This window comes from Haemaphysalis longicornis, unplaced genomic scaffold, assembly GCF_048455015.1.
Source record: "Haemaphysalis longicornis isolate Haplotype H1 unplaced genomic scaffold, Haemaphysalis longicornis Haplotype H1 scaffold_5, whole genome shotgun sequence".
NCBI classification, from domain to species: domain Eukaryota; kingdom Metazoa; phylum Arthropoda; class Arachnida; order Ixodida; family Ixodidae; genus Haemaphysalis; species Haemaphysalis longicornis.
This window is the reverse complement of record NW_027526385.1, coordinates 146438865-146451741: the sequence shown is the minus strand read 5'-3', so window position 1 is coordinate 146451741 and position 12877 is coordinate 146438865. Positions and strand designations below refer to the sequence as shown.

The 12877-nt window shown below is 43.0% G+C and overlaps 1 protein-coding gene across 1 annotated transcript; it reads left to right on the top strand.

Annotated features, from left to right (window-relative positions):
• The first annotated feature begins 456 nt into the window (after positions 1-456).
• Positions 457-11983, top strand: LOC144139925 (alpha-(1,3)-fucosyltransferase C-like). The gene is made up of 3 exons (XM_077672150.1): positions 457-472; positions 1193-1373; positions 10883-11983. Exons 1-3 carry the CDS (start codon positions 457-459, stop codon positions 11922-11924), a joined length of 1239 nt encoding a protein of 412 aa, XP_077528276.1. The 3' UTR covers positions 11925-11983.
• Positions 11984-12877: the final 894 nt, after the last annotated feature.

Genomic DNA, 12877 nt, shown 5'->3' with positions numbered 1-12877 from the left:
CGAGCCATCTTCGTAGTTGCTGTCATTATAATGCTTATTATGGGAACCCGTCCAAAACCCGCAAGCGCGCAAGAACCTTGTTTGCACATAAAAAGAATGTTTTTTCATACGATTGTCGCTTGACAGTCCTTAGGCTGCGGCTTAATTTTGTGGCTTGCCTCACGAAAGTCGTTCAACAAATCCAGCGTGATCGAGACATTGATAATGGTATTGCACACTCGAGATTTTCGAGACTTTTTAGCAGCAAGGCTTACCCTGGGAACGAATTCAGCGTGTCGACAAATGCATCATTCTTGCTCATCATCATCAATTTTGTAAAGACGCCTAAGGTGGCAGTTCACTTCTGTGCCTTTTAAGACAGCCGGCCGTGTAAACAGAATTAGATTCCGCTGTAAAACGTTCGTCTTAACGGATCCAACAATAAAACGCACTCTCCAGGGCCCGGCCGACCAAGTTATGCTTGCTATATCTTGTGAGAAAACCTGTCATTAGAAAAATACCAGGATACCATCGCTTAAGTTTAGCGGGGACTTTGTGGAGTAATCTTTCACTGGAGATAAGTAACTGGGTTGCTGCGGAACATACACGGTCTCAAAATATCGCGTGTATTATCAGCTCAATATTCCGCCGGCACACAGCAAAACAAAGCTGCATATCTCCTTCCACTTCCGACATGAAGACATGAATTCGTAACATGATTCATTGCACAGAACTGTAAAGCCACCCCGCGGAACCTTTGAAATAGCGCTCAAATGCTAAGTGACCGTCCTAAATGTACTGTGTTAGTTCATGTCCCAGGTGTTTTAATTATTTATTAATGTTTATATTTATTTATTTATTTATATTTATTTATTTTTTAATTGTTTATTTACCTATTTATTTACAATACTACTGACCTCAGTTACAGGGTCGTTGAAGGGTGAAGAAAAGTGCAATACATGATAACGATAATTTTCGTGTAAGATGCCTCGATATTTCTGTTTGTTGTAGGATATCCGTAATAGAACTTGCATGCTCGGTTTCCGACTTAAGAATGAGTAGTCTCAATCTACTGAAATATTTCACTTCTGCTTTTGAGATCCCACCATAAAATAAAATGGTGGTATGAAAGCAGTTGTAGGCTTTACTGATCCCTATACTTCAAATGTTTCAACGCATACTGCCAACTTACGGTACTGCCATTCCTCTGCAGGGCTGCACAGAACTGCACACCGAAGTTTTCAAGCGGGTACAGCGGTTTTCGCAGGAATATTTATCTACTCTCTGCTGATCTTCAAATACCTTCCGAAGACTAAATTTTTTCCGTGTCAACGTGACAATGTTTCGCATTCCCAGCTTCCCGACCTCATCAATGTTTCTTGCGAACAACCTCCGTAAGTTTGCATTTTATTATGAGCGTTTACTTTACGACTTAGCTGAGATTTGGCATTTTAAAAAGACAAAAATAGCTTTTGCCACCAAAGTACATTCTTTCAAACCACAGTCTGTCACCCGCAGTTGAGTTGCCCCTGCTATGCCTTTGCTCTTGTGTGCTTAGCTGTTTTTACTGAGGCGATGGTTATCGATAGCGGTGGGTGCATTCGAGGCAGGTAGAACCCAAAACTACCAATTGGAAACATATTACAGCGTGAACGTACACAAAAGCGAAGAGACAATCAGGAAAAGCTCTGTTAAATGCTATACTTTTCTGAGCTGAGAAAAAAAATAGCGCGCACCCACTCTGGGGCATCGGTCATGTATGATTCTGATCTCATTGTTGAACAATGTCAAGAATTAAAACAAAGTAAATCTCTAACTTACAAAATTTTGGGCCAATCTTTCCTGTGTTCCTTTAGTCTTCGTCTACCAAAGCTCAGTGACTATGGCGTGGACGGTTGTTGTGGTTTGCGAAAGGAAAAAGAACGGAAATGCACTGGGGATATTTGGAGCTCGGCAGGGAGCTAATCTGCATACAACCCAGTGCAGGGGAAGGTGAGAGAGGGGGAGTGATAGGAGAGAGAGAGAGAGAGAGAGAGAGAGAGAGAGAGAGAGAGAGAGAGAGAGAGAGAGAGAGAGAGAGAGAGAGAGAGAGAGAGAGAGCTGCGCTGTTGAACACCAGGACGCTGGTTCCATTCCCGTCCGCTGCGGCCGCCTTTCTGACGGACGCGAAAAGCAGAAACGCCCTTGTGTTCGAGATTTCGGCGCACATTAAAGAGCCCCCGGTGGTCAAAATGAATCCCGCTTCCTCCAATACGGCGCACTTCGTCGCCTCTGTAGCGTCATCGCGTTAAAACAACGCACTTAACGCGCAGTAATGGGGTTCATAGCTGAGTATCAACTTATGATGCTTTTTTATGACTTTTATTTATTTATTGGCGAACCTTTCCTTCTTATAAAACGGAATTTCGCTCCGCAGCAAAAATACCAATGTGGAGACACTTGGGGGACGAATACATTATTCTAGAGTGGGGAAAATGCCAGAGTTAGAGGTTCAAAATGCTAGGGAAAGAAGTGTGAGGACAAGTCCAAAGAAGGCAAAAAGCCAATGAGTTGGGCATGCGCGGCTCAGAAAAAACTGTGGTTAATGATGTCCCGCTTATCTAACCCGACACCTTTATGCTGTGAAACCGGCAATCGAACCAGCAGGTTACTCTAAAGTCCCGCGTGGTAGAGGTTTAGTAGCGGATAAAGAACAATAACATGCGCAGCCAATTTGAAAAAAAGGTCGTGTTGACACGCAGAGACCAACACCCCAAAAGAAAAAAAAAACGCCAGATATGAATTTTTACGAGTATTGAAACCAAACAAGTTCTTTTAAAGCGGAGCAAATAAGTAAACCCAATATGATCATTTCGCTACCCATAATGTGCAAACAAAATTAAGGTAAGCTTGCACTCACGCTCAAGACTTGAAATGCTATGTTATAGGTGAGCGTTGACGGACCCAATGTCGAATTTTATTATAGTTGTAGATTTGCATAGTTGCCGTACTAGTAAGCGTCGTCATATGCATCGAAACCGTTGCCGTTTTCTTTGCGCCGGACTTCAACCAGACCTTCGTCATAGAATCGATGCAGGAGGGGCGGGACCTGCAAGTCGTCTCGGAGAGCGGAATCAAAAGTGGCCATCTCTCCAATTATCTATAATGGCTTCTAGAGAATACAGCGGCGTATGTGACATTTTCCAAGCAAATTCTTCCTGGGAAATCTCTCTAACCGTGTTTGCGCTCGGGGAGTTTTTGTTTTGGCAACGCGGGAAAAAAGGTCAGTAACAGCAGCGTCACTGTTAAAGCCATTCCATGTCGCCTTACCCGACCGCATCAACAAGAAATGTGAAGGCAAATGCACAAATTGGTTAGAAAGTTTAAAGAAGGTATAAAAAAATCATAGATATCAAAAACGCCCCCCCGCCCCCCGATTAGGCGCAACCTAAAATAAATAAATGACCGCCGCCTCATAAAAAAAGAAGATAGGAACCCGAGTAAAGAACGCTGTGCTCGGAATCAAACCTCCGTCCCTAGCGTTGCGAAACCGGCATTTAGATGTTTGCGTAGGTGGCGTGATCTTCCTGGGATATTCTCCTCACCAGTTCACGTGCATTTTCCATTAAAGTGAGCGGCGCAAACACTGACAGCATGTTGCGAACCCGCTTGGCATGAGTTTTAGCACGTGCTGATGCGATCTATTTTGGGACCTATGCGAAAGACAGCGGACAAAACGATCCAGTCATGCCAGCCGTGGAGAACATTCAGCAACAAGAGTTGCAGCAGCAGGCGTACTACGATTGAAGAGAGGCTGCCAGGTCTTCTCTTTCTCCAAGTTTCCAACACTAGTGCACGCTTTGAAAATTTATGTACTTTGTGTACCCAGACATTATGTTGTTCTAGCAACTATTCATAAAGCCACCGCCAAGAGATATGGCGGTGGCATATATTTTCTGCGCTTTCTTTTTTTTGTTGAAATCGCAATAGTCGCTATAGAATCACCCATCACGCTCACGTTGAAGCGTAAGTTGAGGCCGGCATACTGTCGCGTTCAATATACCAGCGCTTAATACCAATGACTAAGAGTTTTTATATTATTAACAAAACAGGAAAATCCAACAACAGGCACATAAATCGCAGCAACGAATTAGATTTTTCGGACCCCCTGAATAATTTGTAGCTGTCACCTTATCGAATGTGTTAGGTGCAATTTTGTTAAAAGTAAGCTTTAGTTAACGTTCAGTCACTGCATTATTGCTCTGAGTGCTGCAATTCCTTTTTCAATAGCTATACCGGATGTGTGCATTACAATCAGTATGTCATCGTACCGCCTGACCCCCCGGCCATCGTTGCCTGTGCTACATTGCGGAATCTTATAACAGATTATGCTTTTACAAAATGAAAGGAAATTTGACGCATGGAGCATGAGATGGGACTTTTTTGGGTAGCCGCTCTTTAATTCGTCCACAGCAGTACTCCCCTCCGGAACGAGTAGCAGTAGAAGTAATGTAGCGAGTTGGGCAGTCAGTACAAGTGCACCTTGGAAAAAAAGGAGATCTGAAAGAGACAAAACAGCAGAACAAGCAGAGAAGATGACCGCTGGGGCAGTGTGAGTGCCCTTCTACACGTGTCATCTGCTTTATTACTGTTTATGCTTTTAAGACAAGGTCGACGGCTGCAGTTCGTTGTCAACGGATTAAGTGCGCACCTTAACAGTTTTCCCTGACACATCTGTTGTTATTGTATCTGTGAAAAACGGAACTTGTCCACTGTACTGCCTTCAAAATCTGACCACGGTTCTCAATTCCTTCGCATTGATGACGCGTTTGGTTGTGAAAGCCAGCGCAAAAAAAAGTTATAGAGCAATATTCACGTTTTGTTGCTTTTTTATTACTTATTCGGTTTTACTAACTTTTAGCGTAATGTTTGAAAACAACATGATTCGCCTTTTTGTTGTTTTTCGTGTAAACACGTTTCTTTAAAAACTACCCCATTTGATGCCCCGCGCTATATTTCTGATACGAGGTGCAGCATACGCTGCAGACCGGCAGACTAATTTTAACCAGCTGGTGATAATACACGTTGATCAAAATCTCGATACACGGAGGATCTCGATTTTCATCTACTTCAGAAAAACGGTCCTGGGAAAAGGCGCTCGAGGCCACTTCTGGTAAGCAGTAAACGGCTTAGCCACTCAGCAGCTCTGGCGGTCGCACTTGTCAAGTATTAACAATTGGCAGGTGTCGGACCTTTTAGAGAAATTATGAAATGCAAACACTCAGCACACATCGGGTGTGGGCTTTCGCTGTTGTGCAGTGGAGCACTCCTGCAGCCTGACTGCTCCAATAAAGTCGCAGCTAGGGAAGGGCGAAGTCGTTTTATATCCCCTGCAAGCTGCCGAGAATGACATTTTGTTTGTTCAGCTTGCACTACGCTCGCGCTTACATCAGCAACAGACCATTGCTACACTGGTGCTCATTCATTTCCGCTGTTGTTACGTAGAGCGTGATAGTGTTCAATTGCCTCTAGGGGAAAGTGCGCGAGCGGGTAAGAATTTGATGGTACGTGAAAGAAAAAAGGTCTGAATGGCATCGAGTGTGCAATATCAACAACGGAGGGTCTAACCGTTTTGGCATGAACCGGCAACCATTATTTCTTTTTTCTGTTATGTTCCTGTTCGGGTTCAGTGTGCTCAAAAAGTAATTGTTTGGGTTCGGGCTCAGTGTCGGCACAAATACCGGTTCAGTTCCCATTTTCGGTTTGGTTCTGGTCGAAACGTCAGTAAACCAGTTTTTGATTTTATTCGTGAGTCAACCATTTTCTCAACAATTTTTTCTGGCTACTCCAGAAGTTTCTACTACTGCTTACATATATTTATATATATATCTATATATATATATAAATATATATATATATATATATATATAAATATATATATATATATATATATATATATATATAAATATATATATATATATATATATATATATATATATATATATATATATATATATATATATATATATATATATATATATATATATATATATATATATATATCTATCTATTAAACGTGGTGGCAGATGACACGAACCATGGGAACATGAAGCGATGTATTTACACGACTATTTACAGGCAGCCATTCCGAGCCCAGGCTCGCTGCGCCCCGCACCCATCTTTTTCATTGTCTTCATTAGTAGTGGGCCATGCTACCGCGGGTATTGTCCTGCCCCGTGACATCACCCCCCCATTCGACGAGGACCGTCCCGGTCGACGACAAGGCAAATTGGCTATTGAATGCGGTTGAGATGAAAAATTGCGCCCACATCCCCGCGAGGGGAACCCGGTGTAGATGCGACGCATCCTGGGGTTCACTTGGTGTTTCCGTTGGATTGATTCTGAAATCGCGTGAAACGTGTCAAGAACGCGTATGATTATTATGATTTATGATTATTATTATGTTTTATTGGCCAATCTTGGTCAATCTCTCTAAGTGGTATGCTTGGGGCTTCGCTGTCGGAACGACCTTTACTCCATCATTGTTGCTGTAAGTGGGAGCTTCTTTTCTTTTATTGCAAGTGTTAATCATTGCCCCATTATGCGTTGTATCAGTAGTATCTTGACGTAGTTTAAATTAGTCAAGGATATAAGGCGCGTTCGTAGCGTTTGATTCTGTCTTGGTTTCGCGGCACAGTGGGAAGAGCACCATGTACCTCGCGTTCCGCCCACAGGGTCGTGGGATCAAAACCGGGCGCCGCTAACTATTATTTTTTTATATTGTATATATATATATAAATATATATATATATATATATATATATATATATATATATATATATATATATATATATATATATATACAGAAAATGTAGCAAGGGTGAGGGCAGGGCAAGGGAAGGGGGAGTTTGTACAATGGGATCATTGTTGGTGGGCAGCAAAAAAATGAGAGAAGTGGAAGAGACAGGGGAAATAATATATACACATAATAATATAAAAAGGATAACAGGAACCTATAGTGACGCGGTACGAACATGAGAAAAAACAGCCAATCAAGAAACAACAAAACGAGGGGAAAAATTAACAAATTCCCTCCCTCCCCCATGGCAACAGGGGTGATAGAACGGTCAAAACAACATATGCACATACACGTGTTTGACATCCGCAAAAAACATCAATCACGCGAAAGGAAGAAGGTCCAAAGAAGATATGCCCATGCACACAAAGGGCGAACATCTGCCCATACACACCCGTTCTAAGAATCATGGTCAGGTGATTGAAACAAGAAATACTTGGCTTCTATTGGTGGGAGGCAAGGGTTGCGCACAAAAGCAGTGGGACAGGATTTTTCGACACCAAATGAGAGTGTACATTGGTATACAAAGAGCAGAAAGACCATGATCACATTGTATAAACTCTCCCTTCCCGTGCACTGCCCTCGCCTTTCCTACATTTTGTATATCTTTAGAAGCCTTAAACCAACTTATTTTGTACTCTGAAGAAACGGAGTGATCTTCCTGAAACACCGGTAAAGTTCTATTTTAATTTAAAGTATCTCTCGTGTGTTGGTCTCTCCTTAATATATATATATATATATATATATATTTATATATATATATATATATATATATATATATATATATATATATATATATATATATATATATGGTTAGTAGAGACAGAGTCACACGAGAAAGACATTGAAAATAAAAATAAAAGTTTACTGACGTTTCAGGGAGAGGACTCCCTTTCTTCAGAGTGGTAAGGCATTCGTAAGGCATTCGAGATCTAATCGAAAGGCGTGGGTTCGGTCCCCACTCTGGGCGCGTGTTTTTCTTCCTTTCTTTCTTTCTCGCTTCAATTAATATGAAAATATATATATATATATATATATAATTTCACTAACGGTAAAAAAAATATAGTCCAACCATTCCCCTATGCCTTCTTTGGCGTTGTAGACTGCCCGCATTTCATTCTGTATTTTCCTAACGAGCCCATCATTTCCTAACCATATATATGTATATATATATAAAATCCAGGGAGTAGTAGAACTTTGAAGAAGGTAGAGAACACAAGAGAAGAAAAACTTCGAACAAGGTAAAAGCACCATTGTGGCCTACGTTTCAGCAAAGAGAACTTGCTTTCCCAGCGGCCACTGGGAAGACGTTCTACGTCTCCCGCGGTAGTCGAGGGGCGGCGCTAGTTGACCGGCCTCAGAGCTCTTGTTAATATAAACCCCCGCTTTAAAGTCGAGAGAGAAGCCGTTGTGGGGATAGCGTAATGGCGAACGCACCGCGCCGGTTATGCGGAGATGTGGGTTCGAGTCCCGCTCCCGGAAAAACGGCGGATTTTTTCTCGACTTATATTTTCGCTTATTTATCAATGAATCAAAGAAACGTGACAAGCACACGTCATTCGGCCCTATTAAATATTTCGAAAAAAGCCGAATAGCACTGGCAATGACGACTGCAACCTTGATATGTATCTTCACCGAGTCCCTCGTCCCGTATCTCTCTGTTCTGCTATATATATATATATATATATATATATATATATATATATATATATATCAGGGTGTCGAACCGAAAAAAATACCGGTTCGGTTATGGTTCGGGTTCGGGTGAAATAATTTCGTTCCGGTTCAGTTCCGGTTCGACAAAATCACGTGCCGAACCGGTTCGCGAACCGGTTCGGGAGCTTGAACCGGTTCGCGAACCGGTTCGATGATTTGAATTGTCACTGAAATTAGAAAAAAAAACATTTAGTAGTTTAAAGCGACGGTAAAGTCAAAACACAAACAAAAATTCAAAATGCTGCTGTTCCCCAAGGGCAGTGGCGCAATTGCAAAGCAAACTTTAAAAAATCACGAGATATTAGAAAAACAGATGGAGTGGTGACGATTTACTACCTACTTTCTCGTCCAGACTTTATGTTGTCCTAGCGACTATTCATAAAGCCACCGCCAAGAGATATGACGGTGGGATATATATTCTGCCCTTTCATTTTTTGGTTAAATCGCAATCGTCGCTATGGAATCGCCTATAACGCTTACCTTGAAGCCTTAAATTTAGGTCTGCGTACTGGCGTGTTAAATTATCAGCGCTTAATACCAATGGCGCACATTTTTTTTATATTTGTAACAAAACAGAAAAACCCTACTACAGGCACATAAATACTACCAATGAATTAGATCATTTGGTCACCCTGAATAATTTCTTAGCTGTCACCCTATCGAATGTGTTAGCCACACTTTTGTTAAAAGTAAGCTTTAGTTAACGCTCAGTCACTGCATTATTGCTCTGACCACTGCAATTCCTTTTGCGAAAGCTATACTGGATGTGTGCATTACAATCAGTATGTCATCGTACCGCCTGACCCCCGGCCATCATTCCGTGTGCTACATTGCGTAATCTTATAACAGATTATGCTGTTACAAAATGAAAGGGAAATTTTACGCGCGGAGCATGAGAAGAACTTTTTTGGGTAGGCGCTCTTTAATTCGTCCACAGCAGTACTCCCCTCTGACCTGCCTCGGTGGCTCAGTGGCTAAGGCACTGCTGAGCGCGAGGTCGCGGGTTCGATTCCCGGCCGAAGCGGCCGCTTTTCTGATGGAGGCGAAAAGCAAAAACGCCCGTGTGTACAAAATTTCGGCGCATGTAAAAGATCCCCAGGTGGTCAAAATTAATTCGAAGCCCTCCACTACGGCGCGCCTCATCGCCTGTGCTGGGTCGGCGCGTTAAACCCCACAATCAAATCAAATCAGTACTCCCCTCCGGATCGAGTAGCAGTAGAAGTAATGTAGCGAGTTGGGCAGTCAGTACAAGTGCACCTTCGAAAAAAAACCAGATCTGAAAGAGAAAAAACTGCAGAACAAGCAGAAAAGATGATCGCTCGGCGAATGGGACAGTGTGAGGTACCGGCCGTCCTTTCTGCACGTGTCATCTGCTTTATTACTGTTGCTGCTTCCAAGACAAGGTCGAGGACTGCAGTTTCTTGCCAAGAGATTAAGTGCGCACCTTAACAGTTTTCCCTGACATATCTGTTGTTATTAGTACTTGTAAAAAACGGAGCTTGTCCACGGTACTGTCCTCAAAAATGGTCGTGGGTAAGGGACATCGAAGCCACTTTTGGTCAGCATCAAGCGGTTTAGCCACTGAGCAGCTCCTGCGGTCAAATTTGTCAAATATTACAATTTGCCGGTGTCGGACCTTTTAAAGAAATTATGAAATGGAAAAGGTTTGCACACATCGGGCTTTCGCTGCTGCACACTGGAGCACTCCTGCAGCCTGATTTCTCCACTAAAGTTGCAGCTAGGGAAGGGCAAAATCGTTTTATATCCCCTGCAAGCTGCGGAGAATGACATTTCCTTTGGTCAGCTTCCACTACGCTCGCGCTTCCAGCAGCAACAGACCATTGCTACATTGGTGCTCATTCATTTCCCTTGTTACATAGAGCGTGATAGTGTTCAATTGTCTGGAGGGGGAAGTGAGCGAGCAGGTACGAAGTTGATGGTACGTGAAAGAAAAAAAAGCCTGAGTTGCATTGACTGTGCAATGTCAACAACAGAGGGTCGAACCGTTTCGGCATGAACCGGTAACCGTTATTTCTTTTTGCGGTTCAGTTCCGGTTCGGGTTCAGCGTGCTCAAAAAATAACGGTTCGGGTTCGGGTTCAGTTCCGGCAAAAATACCGGTTCAGTTCCGGTTTTCGGTTCGGTTCGGTTCCGGTTCGACACCCTGATATATATATATATATATATATATATATATATATATATATATATATATATATATATATATATATATATATATATATTACCTAATATGCGAACTCTCGTCAGATCCGTTTAAAAAAATAAGTTATATATCATTGTTCATTAAAAATATGTTGTGATAATCTAACAGAATGTTTGTGTTTGTTTTTAGGATCCTTCCATGGAAGCCATTCTTCGAGCGCAAGGACATCGTTGGACAACCTGATAAACCACGAATTTTGTTCTGGACCACTATTTTCGGAGCGTGGTTTTCACACATGAGCGAAAATGGAACAATCGAGCTACCCTACTGGGAGCAAAATCCCAAATGTGCTGATCGTTGCTTCATATCTAATGATCGCCGTACGATCGATGTCAGTGATGCCGTCGTCTTCTATTACTGTGATTTGAATGCATCTGACATGCCGGATAGAAGAGCACAGGGTCAGAAGTGGGTGTTCTGGTCACTGGAGTCACCCACAAACTGTGATATGTCACCCCTAGTTTCCTGGAAAACCGCTATCAACTGGACCATGACATACAGGCTCGACTCGGATGTTTTTGACACATACGGAACCATTACACCCAAAAAGGTGCCGACAGTTTACTCCTTTGAGAGCCTAAGATACAAATGGATGCGCAAAAGTATTATGGCGGTCTGGCCTGTAAGCCACTGTGATACTTTCGGGAAGCGTGAACACTTTGTCGAAGAGTTGCGGAAACATATACGCGTCGACGTCTACGGAAAGTGTGGGAACTACTCATGTCCCCGGTTTACCGGTTGTCACAGAAAATTCGCGAAGAAATACTTTTTTCTACTTTCCTTCGAGAACACTATTTGCAAAGACTACGTCACTGAAAAGCTATACTTCACTCTTCTTTTCGACATAATACCAGTTACCTTCGGTGGCGCTGATTACAAAGCCCTTGCGCCACCGCATTCCTATATTGATGCCCTTGCTTTTAAAACCCCGAAAGATCTTGCGATTTATCTGAAGCGAGTTGCAGAGAATTTTGATTTGTACAAAAGCTATTTTGCTTGGAAAGGAGCGCACGACGTGAAACGCTTTACGTATTACACATTTTGCAATCTTTGCGCGAAGCTTTATAGCAGCAGTTTTCATGAAAGGTCGGCGTACCCGGATGTAGTGCAGTGGTGGAATGACAGCTCGCAATGCCGCGGTTGGAATAAAGACACCATGACGCTTTCGTAACCGAAATTAAATCTGTAAAGGCAATTAATGGTTTTGACAAGGGCCATACAAGATGTTTGAAAGTTGTGGAACGGGAAATTACTGAATGCTGAAAATAGCCCTCAGTCTGTGATTAGATAGTGCTGGGCAGCGAAGCCAAACGAGCACTAGACACAAAGCTCTTGATGTGCACTGGGCGTAGATGAACCGCCAGAAAGCGTTATCATATGTCTTTTCTCATTTTGCAATTTCGCATAACTTTCGCGTTATTTATTTTTTTAGCTTTTAAAACAACAGTTTTAGAGTGGACAAAAAAACACTCAGATTTGTTCTTTGCGATGGATTTGTGAGGCTGGTGAATAGCGAAGAAATCGTGCAGTTGTTTTATTTCTTTGTTTATTTATTTACGTACAGATGCTGGCATTCCCATTTAAGATTTTGCATAAAGGGCATTTCACAGTAAAAGCTGCAATTAAAAAAAATTACGCCCACCTCCCCTACGCGGGAAACCTGTGTAGATGCGACGCATCGTTGGTTTCCCTCGGCGTTTCTGTTGGGTTGATTCTCCCATCGCGTGAAACGTGCCATGAACGCGTACGATGCATTTCCGTCTACTGCGGGGTTCCCGCATCCCGTGCACGTCGCTTTGAATCCTCATCGTCGGTGGTGCTAGCAGTTCTGTTATTGGGCTGGCCGGTGCTTGTTGCGGTTGCGCCGACCATCGCGATAGCAGGCTTGTTAGTCTCCATTCAAAGCAGCGTTGGACATCGGAGCACCGGCGCTGGAACGACGGAGCGGAGCGGCGCAAGTACCGCGTTGTATACCGCCGCATAACGGTGAGGGGAATGAGAGAGAGCAGCGCATGCGCATGCGTTAACCGAGTGCTAGCACGCGCCGACGCACAGCTACCATTGCGAGGAGCGAGCGCTAACCCGCAGATAACGCTGCGGTGAGAGCGGCGGAGAGCGCAGCTG